We start from the raw sequence: 17775 nt of genomic DNA on the forward strand, positions 1-17775 counted from the left end.
TTTGAATTTTAATCCTATCCTCCAAAGCACCTGCAACCCCTCCCAGCTTCGTATCATCCGCAAACTTTATAAGTGTACTCTCTATGCCATTATCTAAATAATTCATGAAGATATTGAACAGAACCGGACTCAGAACTGATACCTGTGGGACCCCACTCGTTATGCCCTTCCAGCATGATTGTGAACCACGGATGATTACTCTCTGGGAACAATTTTCCAACCAGTTATGCACCCACATTATAGTAGCTCCATCTAGGTTGTATTTCCCTAGTTTGTTTATGAGAAGGTCATGCGAGACAGTAACAAAAACCTTACTAAAGTCAAGACATAGCACATCTACCACTTCCCCGCATCCACAAGGCTTGTTACTCTGTCAAAGAAAGCTAACAGGTTGGTTTGATATGATTTATTCTTGACAAATCCATGCTGTTACTTATCACCTCTAATTTATTAATCTGGGGTTCAGCTGCCAAAAAGGTCTGTTAAAATGAAGAGATTTACAAAAATAAATTATGGCCAGTGAAAGATTTAATACAGAAAAATTAGTCTTATTCCATCCACAGTTCTCCTGTGGGCTCAGAATCTGTACATCTAATGGATGCTTTACCTGAGCTTAGGCAGCAATGGAATGCTGATCACAGAAGCACTGCCCACATTGACAGAACACAACATGTGAAGTGAAAAGGGAAGCACAGTATGGAAACCATCTTCTGGAAATGAGTCAGTTGCTGGGATCCTACCCAACACTTTGGGATTGGAAGGGGAGTAAGAAACATCTCCATTTGTTCCCAGAAATAAAAGAAGAAAGGAGGGAGTGAAGATATAATGTACCTGAGTCACAAAAAGCCACAAAATAGAGTAATTTTCTGACACTGCAGGATAACATTTGCAATGTAATACTGCATCACTGTGACTGATCATCATGGAACGATGAAGCATCACCACAAAAGCAGAAGCTTTTGCTTCTCCATTCAGTCATGAAATTGTTCTCCAGTTCTTCTTGGTACAACAGTCATACAAACTTTCATCTGTTTTTGAGACTGGTTCCAAAAGGCATTTCCCATTTTAAACTATAGTGATCAACATATACCAGCAGAGTATTTTGAAATCCCACTTTATCATTAGTAGATATTTTGGATCTCTACACAGTATCTAAAAACAAAATCAAATTTGTTCATCCTGTAGATGAAGCCAACTTGCCCACCAGAATTTAGAAATAACCTGCCAGATTAATAAATTAGTTTGCTAGCTTGAGAAACTACAAATCAAGTTTACTAACATATTGGTGACATGGTAATAAAACAAAATATATTAAAAAAAGGAGAGAGATATGTGCTATCTCCACATACATTACTCTTCCTCAAATATCTGTGCAAAAGGAAACTGCAAACACTTTGTAAAATGGCAGTCAGTGAGCCTTTTCAGCCTTTTTTTCCTCCTTCGTGTTTAACTGTAAATGCAGTTGGTACAATAAAAATTAAATGCAGTCTACTACTTGCTCAGATGGCTGATTTAGCAAAGGACTATAAACCATGAAGTGAAACTGAGTGAATCCTGGAACTTTATTGCAGGCAGCACCTGGGAAAGGAAAATAGAAACAAAAGTGACTTGCCTATTCCCTATAGGATTAGTATGTCTGTCATATTTCATCTTCTAAAGATTCAATTATTAATTCTGCTACAATGGTGTAATTTCCTTTTACAATCTGTTTAACCCAACATTGAGATTTCTCAAAAGCATTTTACTTTTCACGTGGAAACAGTGTTCTCATTACGAGTGTAGTGCACTTAATAAATTTAGTAATGTAAATTAGAAAAAATATATCTTAATACTGATGAGTGTAATGTGTTCCTACAACTCTAATCTCTCAAACGCAGAACTGTGGGAAGTAAGATCAAAGATATACAAAAAGCAGTCTACCCAATAAGCCATATTGATCAGCAAATTTTACTTTCTACTGATCTAAGGGTTCACTAATGAGATGCCCATCATAATGGCTGATCTTAGATTGCTTTGAAGCTGTGTACACATTCTGACTGCCTTATGCCATGTCCCAAAGAAGTTTGGGCTTTTTTTGAAAACAACCTTCAAATTAATCATACCTATAAAAATATGAGAAATTGAGGTTGTAAATGGTTTCGAGTATTTACTAACTCTTCCAGGAAAGTTCTGTGCAAATCTTAGATATTAGGCTGAAGAGGGCCAACCTGATTCACTGGGTATTTGGTAGGATACCATTTAATCATATACCTCTGGACCTAATAAAATGCTTGGTATTTGATAGTGAGAGTGGACAGTCCCCTTGCTCCCTCCAGCCCCCAACATTGGTTAAAGTTAAAAAAAGTTGCAGTCTGCGCCTTTAAAATCCACCTCTATGTTTCACTCGTTTGTGTCAAAGTTCTTTGTGTTGAACAAAATATAACAGTAAGATATACCATAACTTCCAGTTGTGTTGGCACAGATAACAGCACCAAAGAAGTATGGAACATACTTCTGGATCCTGGAAATAACTTTCTGGCAAGCTGTAGTTGGATCTGTTCCTGTCCTCATATATTCCACTGCTTGATAGCTGATTTAGGAAACAAATCAGAAGTGTTACCCATTGTGACTGAATATAATCAGAACAGACATTCTAAAATATGATAGATCAGAACTCAATCAATTGCATGTCCGCTTAATATGAACACAGCAAAATAATTTACTTTGGAACACAAATACAAAATTGGAGACTAAGCTACTGATCAACTCCTTCCTGCTTGAAGTCTCCAAGAACTGTTGAATTGTTGTTTTTCCTCATTAATGATTTTTTTTTTAAAGTTGTCTCAGATTTACCAGGGAGCCATCAAAGGCATTTTCTTTTTTAAAGGTGTTTTATTTTAAATGCAAAACCAAACTTAAATACCTTCATATAAACAATACATAACACATAATAATATCATTAGACTAACGATACTGCTGACCAGTTCTACATTTCCACAATGCAAAATCTCAGTCAACAATTTTGAGTAACAGTACAACATGGGCCTAAAAGAGTATTCTGTTTTGTTCACATGAACATATCAAGCCACTATGTCTTGCTACAATAAGAAAAACTCAACTAAGGAGGGAATGAGCTTCAAATCTGGCACTTTGGAGGAGACTACTATCACATTTTGGGAAGTTCCTTATCTCTGGACTCCATATCTTCTGTCACAGAGATACAAGTTACCAAAAAAACCTATCTATTCACCTGAGCTGGATAAAAATTTGAATGTAGAGCTATATCCATAGTTTGTTTCGTCATAAGTCAATTATTTTGAGACAAAGAGTCCTGTGGCACCTTATAGACTAACAGAAGTATTGGAGCATAAGCTTTCGTGTGCAAATACCCACTTCCCATGCGTCTGACGAAGTGGGTATTCACCCACGAGAGCTTATGCTCCAATACTTCTGTTAGTCTATAAGGTGCCACAGGACTCTGTTGCTTTTTACAGATCCAGACTAACATGACTACCCCTCTGATATTTTGAGACATTAACTTATACCATACATCAACATTTCAGAAGTGAAAAAACAAGGGGCAAAATAATTACTGTTTTCTGGACTTTTGACAATTCAGAGCCATTCCACTGTAGACTATATACCCTTGTCAATCTGCACAAGAACAAGCACACTGACATAAACAGAAAGGACACAGACAGAGTCTTCTAGTCCAATCATTTACCAAAACTGGTATGTATAAGCACTGCTTTTTCAAGCTTTTGCAACCAGTTCTTCAGGCTGCCAAAAAGATGACTTAGCATCTTAACTATTAGCTTGTGAGCTGAAATCAATGTAGCGCTATAGCTAGCTTCTCAAAATTCAAAATAACTCAATGAACTATGCCAATGTCCACTCTTATTTCAAGACTGATTTGGAGTAGCTCAAGATCCACTGAGGTCTACACCACTTACAAGTGAATATGAGGTGGCAGGCACTAATTTGTGTTGTCAGAGTTTTAGAGTGGGCAGTTCAGTTGCCTGAATAGTTTGGATCACTGCTGTGAATTATATTGTAAATATGAATGTCTCTGTAACCTTCAGAATGGAGTACTGTAATGTATTCTATTTGAGGCTATCCATGAAGACCATTTGCAAAATTCAGACACCCAGATTTTAAAACAGACTACATCATTTTTGGAAATGAAAAGGCGCAGGCAAATTAAGATGCTGACAATATACAATCCCAATGGTGAAGAAAACAGCCACTTCTGAGACCACTTTCTCTTCTTCCTAACACTTAAGAAGTGTTTTGTTCCCACTACTGAAACTTGAGTGTAGGACACAAGGCATTTTTGGTGGAGTGCATTTATATCCAGAATCCACTCATTCCTTCTGTCAAAGCCCAGGTTTGGCAACATTCACAGGATTTGCAATGAGGTAACAGAAAACATGTTAAAGAACTGTTAAGTGATTTGTTGTCTGTAACAGAGGATGTGGGGCTAGTCTGTTTTTTATGGCCATGTTGATTGGCATGAATAAAAAAGCAAGCGATGGCCAAATATGTTAAGCAACCAATAAAACTGATAAAAAAAAAAAGTGTTGAATTAATAAAGTTATTTGTTTCACAGGAATTCTCTGGCAAAAATGTAAGCAATCTTCCCCAAAAGGACAAACCTGGGCAAAAAGCGCATCATGATATCACCATCTCCGGTGGCTGCCGCTCCTCCAGTTGTACTATCAGCATAGGCTCCAGCTCCAGCTATTGGCGAGTCCCCTACACGACTATATAGAGGAAGGAAAAGAAACCCATCAAGTTAAAATGAAGACAGTTAGTTATAATGGGCCAAATTCTGGTCCCAGTTACACTACTGTGCAACCTAGCTGAAGCCAGTGGGGTTGCATCAGTGTACCAGAGCAGAGCTAGACCCAATATTTACAGGCAAATTCTTAGACAGGGTTCTTGTTTCGATAAATAAAATAAATAAATATATAGCAGCAATGAGAACACACCAGGATTTTACAGTTTCATACTCCAGGAACTCCTAATCTTACATCGTGGCAATGAGAGCACTCCACTCTCAGTAACAAGGACTGACACTTAGACACTCCGACACACTGCCAAGAAAAAAGCAAAACCACCTGGTGAAATAGTGACTGTTCCACAGTTTCAGCCTTCCAGAGTATTCTTCCTTCAAGATCCAGAAGGTTTCTGGTTCAGCCTAGTCCACTTCCACGGTGGATTAGGCAAATTTGGAAAAAGGCACTCATTCTTGAATAAGAGAGTTCATACAGAGTTATTCAGGAATAGGTCCTGAATAGGTCCATGTGTAAACAAGCCCTCATTCCTCGATCCTGTTGTGACTCCTAAAGTTCTGGAGATACTTATTGGGTCAGACCAAATCAAACTTATCATTGACATGAGTTTTTTAAAGTTTCTTTAACTTTAAAGAGTGAAAATGTGTGTCGTTTATCATATATTTTTTAAAAAAAAAGCTTTTAAAGGCTATTACAAGCATAAAGGAACAAACTCAAATCAACATCAAATATACAGGGGGTAATCCTAGATCCACAAATGCTTTAGACAATGCTCATAAAGAACCTATTCTTCCTCCCATTTAAAAATGAAAAAAGCAGGCCTAAAGTAACTTCTACTATATTTATACACAAAGTTGAACAAACAAGCCCACTAAAAATTGTAATTGCAGCAGCACTTTAAAGACCCACCAAAAAATGGGGCCCTGTTGTGCTAGTCCCTGTATAAACATGATCATTCAGATAAGCAAAATATCACCTCACCTACACAGATACTTACATGAAATCAAGGATTACAAATACCAGATGCCTTTTTCTCAAACTACAAATACTAACCCCTGGATTTTGTGGACTGCACCATTTGTAGATGTCCCCACTGCAACATTTCCGGAACCACCAATTACAATCATGCCTATAGATTTAAATAATGGTGAAGCTTAACAAGAATAATTTCTCATAGATTTGTTAAAACATCAGTGTTACAGTTCAGCAGCATGAAAACTGATCATATTTTTATAGCCCTTGTAAGGGCCCTATTTTTAAAATGAAGTTTTACACCTGAATTGCCATTTCCAGAGGGACCTAAATATTGGTATTTTAAAACATTTGAAAATTGGGACATATATAATCATTCTTGGTAAAACAATTATAAGTATAATTTAAATTCTCTAGTGAGTGTTTATTTTATCCAAATTTCAAAGAGTCCAAAAAGCCTCTAGTACAAACATAAACACTCTAAAATACATTAATAAAGTTTAACTACCTTAACCAAGTACAAATGAAGAGGTGACATACCATTCAACATATGACCCACCAATCTTGGCACCCCCTTACTTCAAAGCAGTTATGTAATTCAGGCCTCAATTCAGAAAGATTCTTAAAGCAGTAAGTAGTCCCACTGAAGTCAATTCGGCATGTTCTTAAGTACTTTGATGAATCTGTGTGTGTGTCTCAGCACTTAAGTGGTAATTCTTTGGTAATGAAAATTTTGAAGATTTTTTGCATGACAATCAATCACCAAGTTGGCAAAGATCCAGTCCAAAATGCAGAAGACAAAATTTAACTGACAAAATATAGATAATCTGTACTGAGGAGTTTGAAAATGTATCTCTGAAGTCTGCACTTCTGGAATGTCTGCTATGCCAACAACATGTGAAAAATTAATCAAGAAATACAAGAAATAATTTAATAAACATACAAAATTGCCTACGACCCAACAACAACAAAAAAGCTTTACCAGTAAAGTATGAAAGTCTTTACAAGAATATTACTCCTAACCTATTTTAAGCATACCAATTTGCAAACAATGCTGTTGCTCAAATCAGAAGTTAAAAAGTAGAGGAAAGATTAAAATAGATTCTAGACTTACAAACCCTAAATTGACTGAGGAGTTGCAACCAACTCCTTCAGAACATGTGTGTAAGTAGTACACACTTGAAAATGGTGCTGTACATCTGGTATACTACCAGTTTGAAATATTTTTTTATTTGAACTCAGTAAGATTGAGTTGATCATGAAGCAAAAAAAATGAATACATCTTTTAGCATAAAATAACCAAAGAGAGTTACCAATTGTATCATGATTATGAATATTTATTCTTTTCTGTGAGTTGATCCATTCTTCACTATTTAATTGTTTAGCCTGTTTGTATGGTCCACAGGATTTTGAAGCATCTGGTATTACATTCTGTAATCAATATTTTATTCACATGAGTCTTTAATGTTTCAATAAAGATGCATTTTAAACAAACGACTACAACAAAAATCTAAATTCCACTATATAACTACCGCTGTACAATATTTTAAGATATCTAATGTGCAGTTGTACTGAAGTTACAAAAGCTATGGATATTCTTATTAAGAGATGCATTGATTGGCTTTCAATAATGTGTGACACAGGGTCTGTTAATCTATTAGAGAAAAGTAGCAGAACAATCACAAGACTCATTCTTTGGTCAAAACAAGTTTGCATTCTTCAGCAAGAAAAAGAACCCACAAAAACAAAGTTGCTGTTAGTACCACACTAAGAGATGAAGTAAGACTCCTGTACTTAGGATGACTAAAGTTGGTTAAAAAGTAATACTTTAGGCAGGACATTTTTTCAAGTAAATGAACAGGCAAGAGAGTATGTACCAAATTAAACTGTCTCAATTCCACCACATTTCAGATACAAAAAAGACAACACAATCTACAGATGCGTGGGCTCTGCAAGTATGTAACAGTCTGTGCACAGAGACAAACATGCTAACTTATGTTTGTCATCATCTACAGCTGCCAATTTAGGCTTCAATTTTGGAAAGACTTAAGCCTATGAATGGTCCCTATAATTTTAATGGGACTACTTCCATACGTAAAAGTCACTCGTGCTTAAATACCTGCAAAACCAAGGCCTTAATTCCCAGTAAGGGATTTCATTTAGAGACTCAATTTTAAGTTTCTGCACTCATGCCTCACTGAGAAATCATCCCCTGTTGTTAAGGGTTAGGATTTTCTCCCAAATTCAGAAATGAAAAATCACTGTACTAACATCAACGTTAACAGAATTCTACAAATCAGGCAGCAAACAGGCTTCCAATCCCCAAGTATATCAAGTGAGCGAGAATTCCAGAATTTTTTTTTAAATGTTTAATGGAACATTCTTTGTTCCTTTAATATGAAGTATTTCTTTCTTTAACAAGTCAAGAGTAACAAGCAATGTTGTGTGATCAAATTTCTAAAATAAAACAATTATACTGTACCTTCCAGTAGTTTGGCTGACAGTTTTGATTAAGCCACTTTAAATATATTGAAAGAGAATTCTGTGTGGTTAAATCTTCACATGGAAATCCCATGCTTTCTGCAAACAGTGAGGCTTTAATGGGCAAAAAGACAAATTCAACAATATTGTAGCATGAGTACATTAGATTTATCATACAATATATGTTATGATCAAGATGATATATTAGTTTATATATAGCTCATCCCCCTGAAACTATAGAATATAGTTCCTCAGACAAACGGTATATCAGTGTAATCTCTGATATATCATCAATATCCAATTCCTCCTTTACTGAGGGCACTATATCCCACACTTCTAGTATGTCTTTTTGTCTCTTCATTTAAATATGTTCTCTATGACTATGATGAGAGAGCTTTCTCTTCAGACATGTTGCTGTACAAAGGGAGCAAAACTTTTCAAACAGGACAAATACCATTCAAATCCAAGATTGTGCTATGTGTAACAGGAAAATTTTAATTTAAGCAAGCAAAAATTTGTAAATAGCAAATTAATTACAAAAACACTATCAATTTGATATCTAGACATTTTTAAAATATGAGGTAAGCAGAGAAAGACTCAAATATCAATACCTGCCCCTGAATACCTCTGACAATTTATGTGGCTTTACTATCACACTTTCCTAAAATATAAATTTGATTATTTATTTCTTAATTTTTTTTTATAATTGTTACTGTGTGAAAAACAAACATCAATAGCAGGGGAAACTGACTGTCTATACAGGAGAAGAAATTAAAACAATTGCCACAAATTACAACCAAATGCAAAGTAAATGAACTGAAAAAAAACAGAAAAAAAACTCTATTCATTCATCTTTTAGTTACAGTAATCTTTGGCATCATCAATCTGGAAGAAATCAAATTCAGATACAATTGTTTACAAATTTGTAAGTTACCAATCCCTTCCATGCTTGAATCCTTAGATATTTATGTGAACATAATACATAGTTTTATAAGATTCTTAGGAGTTTCCGCTTATCCAAATATTACAAAAAAAACTTTCACTTGATTTAGTAGTTAATTTTGTATTGCTTTTCTAAAGCTACACATGTATTGGGAGTTTCATGAGCGATAGTTAAGTTATTGAATGTTTACCAACGTTTCAGTATCTAGAGTAACCTAGTAAGAGAGCAAGTGAGCTCAGAAAAGTCTGATTGTTCATGTTTATTGATCCTCCTTTTATGACTTCTGTAGCCTGTTTTTATTCCAGGAAGTGGAGCTGTTGGGCAATGTGCACTAAGATAGCATGGTTTCGTAAAAAAAAGCATCTTTCATACTCCCTAGCTGAGATAATTTGGAGTCACTTAAACTGAAAAGGACTCTGTGGACTGTTTAGGAAGTCAGAAATATAAGATTCAATTATTTTCAATAATGAAAACCAAAAGTAACATGAATTCCCATTAAAATTTTAGTGCCAGAAACAATATACTGTACTTTCCACACATTCAAATACCATCAATTACAGTAAATTTTATATAATGCTTAACAGTTAAGGGCATGGTTGTGTTCTTTTTTCTGTCAATCATTCCAAACAAAAAACAAAAAACCCTGTGCGGACAGAAAAATTAAGGAGATTATCCTAGTTTCAAATGTTTTTATCTTTTACTCTCCAAACAAGAGCAGAAATATGTAGAATGTGGGTATCTGACTATATAGCTTGATAAAAAGCAGAAACAATCCAGTAGAAAAACTCTTACAAGAAGTCATTCAATCTAAGCACATTTTAAGGACAAATTTTTTTAAATTGTTTCTAATACTTTGTGTAGAACAGAAATTTGCCTTCCTCTCCTCCACTGATTTTAATGTTCAAGTCCACACTCTAGTGAGTCTGCTATCCTCTCCCATCAGTGTTTGCTTTACCAGTTCCCAGTGTCACTCCTCATATTGGCTTCCAACATCCCTGCTCTCATCCCGCTGAGCACTTCCAGAGAAAATTGTATGACCATTCCAACTTCCTTCACAAAGAATTTGTTTTCCCCCCCTTTCATCTTCTATACCCTTCTAACACATGACACTGAAGTTTGTCACCCTCTCTGACTTGCTCTTCAAACCTACCTCCCTTATTCTCAGTCATTCTCAGACTTCATTCCTGGTATTCTAGCTTGCTCTGCTATTCCCAAACATCTTTTAGTTTACCCCATCCCAAACCTCTCTTTCGCCTTGAAGCACAAAGTCTATTGTGACTTTCTTTATTTCCCACTCTACTCATTCCCTCCTGGATCCCTTGTATGCTACTGATACTCCTCTTACCACAGCCACTAGTGACCGCCTCCTGGTCAAATCAAAAGGGTCTGTAAAGCATCTCAAACTCCAGCCCTCCCTTTCCAGACCTAGAGAAGTCTTCGCATCAACTACAGCAACTGTCATCTCTGTCTTGTCTCATTTTCTTTATTCCATCCAAAATGCTACTGCCAAATCCATCGTCCTCTCCTATCAATGACCACGTCACCTCTTTTTAAATATCATCTTTGCCTTCATGACTTCCTCCATGCAGCCCCCTACACTTAAAAAACCCTTAAGACAACTAATCTTCCATTCCCCATTCAAAGTCTTTCTAGGAACATTTCTTCCATAAAGTTTAAAGATATTAATCCACCAATAAAGTATTAAGTTACCTTAAGAAGATGAAACCTCCACTGTTTATAGAATTTATCACCATGTGGTGTGATGTGCCAAGCTGTACAGTACCTGATTTATTTAAAAGCTCTTTGAGGCAGAAAGTCTTCATGTATGTTTTTAAATTGCAAAGTACAATGACTGTGCTCAATAAATATGAAAATGAATTTTGAAATAAAATTAGGTACCAAATTCTGCCATTCATTATTTTAGTAAAGCTTCCCTTGTATTTTAAGTGAAATATTGGCATATACCAGCTTCCATTTATATAGTGTCTTATGTCAAAACATCTTCACTTAGTATCTGTATTTTCAGTGATATTAAAACAGCTCTGGCATTAAAAGTTAAAAGTTGCAGCTGAATCTGTAGAGGGAATACAAAACCCTTTGTTTTAGTTCAAGTAGAAATAGCAGAATAAAAAACCCTGATAATTGTAGATATTTAATAAACTTAAAGAAGGATAAATGCTTTTCAATTACTTAATAGCATTCATTTGAATATATATGTGGGGGATTCCTCTACCATCAAGATTCATCTATCGTAAGTCTCCTTATTGTATAGTGATAATTGAGACAAGAGTAAGAATTGGAAATAACTGAATAAAGTACATAATTACCTGACTCCCCCACTAATAATGTATGCTTAGTATGCTTAATCACTTTCCGTGCTACACCAATAGCATTTTTTATACGTCTGAGATCTGCTACTGCCCCAACTTCTATGGTGTTGCTGAAACAAGAAGAATATGGAAGTGAGAAATATTTAAGGTGTGCATATATTAAACAGTAACAAAGGATAATAAAACAATTACATATCTTTTGCTATATACACTTTGTGCTTGTCTACAGTAAGAAGTTGTACCATTTTATCTATACTGGTATAGTTAAAGTAGTACAACATCCCTGAAAGCAGTTATATCAGTATAGAAGTACATTATACTGTACTGGTTGAAATCATCTTTGTACTGATATAAATGCATCCATATTCGAGTTTTACTAGTGTAAGTATTTCAGGTATAAATAATTGCACCCCTAAGTAAACCAGTTACTCTAGTAAGACTTTCAAGTGTAGGCCAGACCTAAACAATTAATAAGGTCTAAAAGACATAACACAAAATTGTCATGAAAGTAAAATTTGTATGGAAATTAAAGAGCAAATGGTCCTCTATTAAGATTATGCTTAAACCTTCAGATATCCCAATCCTGCAGAAGTAAGCCTTTCTCTGCCTCTTCAAGCAAACAGTCGTATAGGTGCTGTACATTATGCTTCATTTTCAGGGAGAATCTCTACTCTACTCCCAGGAACTCCATACACATCCCTTAGCCTGATTGCTAGATATGGGAGCTATCGGAAATTAATGTCAGATTGCAACAAAAATGCTTAGTTAGCTTCCAAACATCCTGGTGCCATGGCAATCTAGTCCCTGCTTGATTGGATATTTCCCTCTTTCTACTGTACCCATGAACACATCAATATTAGAGTTTGAGTGCACTGTAATGTTTACTGAACACATCAACACGATGGCATGGTACATATAACAATGCTTACATCATATTGAACTGTACTAAAAATCCTTAGGATTATTCTCTTCTTCAAGTAACTTTCTTACCCATCCATAATCATGGCATCCAATGTTGTTTCTCCATGTTCATCTGGACTTCCTCCAAACCCCACACTTCCATCACACTGATCAGTCTCACACTGACCGCAGCCTCTCTCTACTGCATCCAGCTCAGAGCCTCCTGACTGTAAGGTATACCATGCTGTAACACAACACAAACACCTGGTCAGTTAAAATAATTACTGTCTAATATTTCATTTAAATTTATAAAAACAAATACACAAGAAACTACACCAAGTATGGCAGGTAAAAGTAAACTGTATAATATGTTGTTATTCTTAGGTGAAATCTAGAGAAAGTGTTATTCAGGATATAAAAAGTCATCATTTTTTGCATAATTGGCTAATGTTTCTGAATGGGAAGTGATGGGATATTTGTGTGAATGAGGAGTTGTTGCTATAGTGTCCACAATTATAGTGTATTTCATATACTAAGTAAAAAAAACCCAATTTATTGTTGTGTAGTTAAAGCACTCCTTCTCTCCAAGGCGTGAATGGCACTAAGGAAACACATACAAACTCTTTCACACAGGTATATCCAAGCCCACATGGAGTCTAAATTAAGTCTGTGTAGCTATGCAGGATCATGGCATATTTAAAGATTTTTTTTAATATACAATAGGAAAATGTTATATTAAAAGCATTTCTTAAGAGCCATTTCAGAGAGAATTAACCATAGTTAAAATGTGCCAGGCACAAAATTAAACCTAACAGTGTTTAAAGTATATATAAAAAAACAAACTAACTAAAAACAATATTTATGCAGCACTAAAAATAACCATCTCTTTCCCTGCTCCCTCTCTGTCATCTATCCTTTGAGATCTAGTTTGTGGCTTGAAAAAAGCCTTTTATGTGAGTCAACACAAATGGCTCTGCTGAACTTGGCCCACAGACCTTGATCATGCAAACTGCTTCATGGGGTCAGAGCCCTGAGTGTATGTGAAGCCACAATGAAGTCAATGGATTCCCACATGGGTGCAGAGATCCTCCCCTCTGGAACAAATGGCAGGATTAGGAGATGGGCCCAGATCCTGCAAATATTTATGTGCATATGTGATGTTGTATAATGGGGAAGGTGATCGACTACACTAATATGGTCACCACCACTTTTGCAAAATTGTGATAAATCTTGTATAAAATATACCTTGTACGGTATCATTGAAAAACTTATAATCTGCTGTGTATTGTTATCTTGTTATAATGTGTGTATCAATATTGGATATGGAGTTATGACATTTTGCTATGTGTTTGTAACTCAAACTTCTTGTGAGTCTCAGAAGCACCCACAGGTTAGCCCTTCAGGAATAACAAAAGGAGCTGTGAAGACACGCTAGCAATAGCACACAAAAGGTGCAAGCAAAATTTACAATTCATATGAAGAACTGCTGAGCCTGCACCTACGAAATGAAGCTAGGAAACAGCTAGAATTTTTCCAGAAAGGAGGTCAAGATATAAAAGGCAAGAACAAAAAGCACCTTTTACCTCTTTCTTCTTTCCTACTACACCTCTGGACTACTGAACTTTGACAACGGAAAATTTTGAACAAAGGATTGAGGTCCCCGATTCTCTCTGGTTTGCCCAAATAGTCTTATAAAAAACTATCTGATATAACATACCTACTAGCATTTTGGATTTACACGCTTTAATTCATCCGGAATTTAAATTTACCTGCTTTAAACCACTGCATAACTCATTTATTTTCTTAGTTAATAAATCTTTAGTTAGTTTACTAAAGGATTGGCTGCAGCGTTGTATTTGGTGAGATCTGAAGTGTACCTTGTCCTGGTGGTAAGTGACTGGCTTTGGGGGCTGTAAAAACTCAGCGTGTGGTGATTTTTGGTTTTAATAACCTTTCAGCACAATAGTCCAGTTTGTCTGGGTAGTAAATGTGACTGCAGCACTAAGAAGACTAGCTAAAGCAGGGGTGGGCAAACTACGACCCACTGGCCGCATCTGGCCCGTCAGATCTTTTAATCCGGACCTTGAGCTCTGGCTGGGGAGCAGGATTGGGTGCTTGCCCCACTCCGCACATACCGTGGCTCCATGCGGCTCCTGGAAGCAGTGGCTTGTTCCCCCTCTGGCTCCTACACGTAGAGGCAGCCAGGGGGCTCCGCATGCTACCCCCGCCCCAAATGCAGGCTCTGCAGCTCCCACTGGTCAGGAACCATGGCCAATGGGAGCTGAAGGGACAGTGCCTGTGGATGGGGCAGCCTGGCTGTGCCTCCGCGTAGGAGCCGGAGCGGGGACATGCTGCTGCTTCCGGGAGCTGCTTGAGGTAAGCGCCGCCCAGATCCTGCACCCCTGATCTTCTCTTGTGCCCCAACCCCCTGCCCGCCCTCTGAACCCCTCAGCACCAACCCAGAGCACCTTCCTGCATCCCCAACCCCCTACCCCAGCCCTGATCCCCTTCCTGCCCTCCAGGTCCCTCAGTCCCAGCCTGGAGCACCTTCCTGCACCCCAAATCCCTCATCCCCAGCCCCACCCCAGAGCCCACACCCCTGCCGGAGACCTCACCTGCCCCGCATCCCAACCCCCTACCCCAGGCCAGAGCCCCCTCCCACACTCCGAACCCCTCTGCTCCACTCCCAGCCCACAGCCCCTCCTGCACTCATTTCTAGCCCTACCCCAGAGCCCACACTCCCAGGAGAGCCCTCACCCCAACCCTCAATTTTGTGAGCATTCATGGCCCACCATACAATTTCCATACCAAATGTGGCCCTCAGGCCAAAAAGTTTGCCCACCACTGAGCTAGACTGTCAGTGGTTTTATGGTGAGCTAGTAAAGTGACCCAGGAGCACATTTACCTTGCTGGTTTGGCCAAATCTAACTATAGGATATACCACCAATTTGGAAGTGTTTGCCAAGTTTCGACAGTCTGACCTAATACTGGCACTCTCCATTGTGACTAGGGTGACCAGACAGCAATTGTGAAAAATCGGGACTGTCCCTATAAAATCAGGACATCTGGTCACCCTAATTTTGACCTTCACTAGACAAGGGTGACAGCATACCCAAACTTTACTATTCTGAGTAATTCCCCCATTGTTTCTGTAAGACTACTCAAAAGTAATCAATTTAAGCATATGAGTAAGTGTTGGCAGAAACAGAGCCGTATATTGCAAGTGAGATCTTTCATTGCTGACAAAATAAGGTTTTAACTCTGTTAACTAACAAGAAAGAATTCATATCAAAACTACGGTAGTCTAGCTTAGGTGCATTTTCTAAATGTGTCTCTACAAGCTATTCCTATCTTTGTGGGTGACAGTAGGAGTCAACAATACACATCTTATCTGTAAATTGCCATATATGCCTCCTACAAGAGGTAAAACGGAGTAAAGAAAAATTTGATAATGGTCAGAAATGCTGCTGTCTAAAGAAATATGGGGGATGGATTCTGAAAAGACACTGAATTTTAATATATATATTTTAAGCACACTTTTTAATATCTATTCAGATTATTAGAAGTGAAAGTAATGTAAAAACTCAAGTTTGTGCCAATTTATGGTGTTTTATGGTCCAAACTGAGAAAATGCAAAAAGGAAAATAAACAAATTACCTTTATGTGTAGGTTCCTAATAGTGTGCTATTTGGGGGAATGGTGTTGTTGGTTTTTTTTATTATTAATTATTATTATTATTATTATAGTTACAGACAACAACATAGAAACACTCCTGTTACTCTTTGGTTTGCAAAGCTTTTAATAAAATTTAAATTTTGGGCCAGATGCCATAGGGAAACATCCCATCCTCCGTGTTTAACTGAGGCATTTATAGTTTCACTTCCTATTGCTTGAACACTACCATTACTAGTTTGGCCCCCGAAACGTAGAGAAGTTGGCTTAGGGACTTCTTTGGGATAGTCTATCCACAGCAACTATAGCCATTTAGGTAAACCAGCACTGGGAGGAAAAAACAAATCCCATCTCTAGCTCTATCAGTACACCGGCGTGCACGACCAGGGCCAAAGGTTTTCTGAATACCTGAACTAGCAATACCCCCGAGAACAGCATCTCCCCCTGCTGCCCAGCCTCCCCCACGCGATCAAGGACAGCAGTGCAAGACTGAGTCACAGCCACGCCACCCCAGTGCACTCCAGGGGCTGCGGGGAGTGCCCCGGGCTGCACCGGTCCGGGCGCTGTACAGGTGCGAAGGACAGGAAGAGTGGCCGCGCCCCCAACAACCACCCCCACCCCAGCTCCCGGCCCGCAGGAGCCGGCCAGCCCTGCCGGAGCAGCATAAGGCAAAGCCCGGAGCCAGCGACACCTGTTTCCGTTGCTTTCCTAAATGCCCAGGTGTTGACGACTAGCGGCAGCGCAGCCAGACCCGCGCCCGCCGCCCCGGACACAGGCAGCAGCAGCAGGAGAAGGAAGCGGAGCGCCCGACGCGCGCCGAACCCCATCGCCGCGCGCCGGCTGCACTCATACATCATCCGGGAAGCGCGCGCCTGAGCTCGTGACTAATCACGCGGCCACAATTTCACAATCTCACCCGGAAGACGCGCCCGACCGCCAGGGAGGGGAAGGAGCTGCCACGGCTGAGCGAATAGCCCCGCCCCCTCGCCGTTCCGCGCTCCCTCCCTCCGCTGTTACCACCCCCAACCCCCTCCTCCCCCGGCAGAGCCCATGCGCTGCTGAGCTGTGGACTGGGCTCAGGTCCCTCGCGCCCAGCGCACTCAGTGTAGGCGGCTGGTGCCAACAGGGCAGAGCTGGGGCGGCCGCGGGGCTGCCCCCCACCTGCACCAGGCTGAGGTGTGAGCTGGACCACCCCTTGTTCTGTGCCCAGGTGCCAGCTCTGACTCACCCTGGGGTGGGGCTGCCCAGGGTCTCTCACCTGAGTTCTGTGAGTTAGAGCTGGTGCCATGGCACAGGAGAGGGGGAGCCGGCCTCGAGGTGATGCCTTATGTCCCAGGCATTGGGACCCATGCTTTGAGGCTAGGGCAAGGTGTGGGCAGTCACCTCACCCTAACTCAGGGCAGGCACCGTTGCCAGCCAGGAAAGCACCTGTGCAACTTAGATGACTCTTGCAATGCACAGAGCAGGCCATTGCCATCTGAGATGTGAATGTGTGTTGTTTATTTCATTATGTTTCAATTATTATTATTTGTCTTGGGGCACTGCTGTTGTTGCCACCTCTCATAATATTTGATTTTTGTCTGAAAACAGCAACTCCAGGAGTTGTGATTACCAGGAGAATTTCAGGTGTCATTTAAAAAAAAAGGATTTTAGCCATCATGGTTGCAGAGAAAAGCTTGAAAAGGGGAACCCTAAAGGCTCA

The 17775-nt window shown here is 39.0% G+C and overlaps 1 protein-coding gene across 1 annotated transcript; it reads right to left on the reverse strand.

Annotated features, from left to right (window-relative positions):
- Nucleotides 1-1254: 1254 nt before the first annotated feature.
- Nucleotides 1255-16943, reverse strand: AGA (aspartylglucosaminidase). The gene is made up of 9 exons (XM_024194550.1): nucleotides 16765-16943; nucleotides 12492-12645; nucleotides 11499-11611; nucleotides 8230-8342; nucleotides 7061-7178; nucleotides 5829-5904; nucleotides 4635-4742; nucleotides 2436-2569; nucleotides 1255-1578 (listed from the first exon to the last, which is right to left on the reverse strand). The coding sequence occupies exons 1-9, from the start codon at nucleotides 16928-16930 to the stop codon at nucleotides 1478-1480; spliced, it is 1083 nt and encodes a 360-aa protein (XP_024050318.1). The 5' UTR covers nucleotides 16931-16943; the 3' UTR covers nucleotides 1255-1477.
- Nucleotides 16944-17775: the final 832 nt, after the last annotated feature.

Source organism: Terrapene carolina, unplaced genomic scaffold (genome assembly GCF_002925995.2).
Source record: "Terrapene carolina triunguis isolate 2854851 unplaced genomic scaffold, T_m_triunguis-2.0 Scaffold66, whole genome shotgun sequence".
Taxonomy (NCBI): Eukaryota; Metazoa; Chordata; order Testudines; family Emydidae; genus Terrapene; species Terrapene triunguis.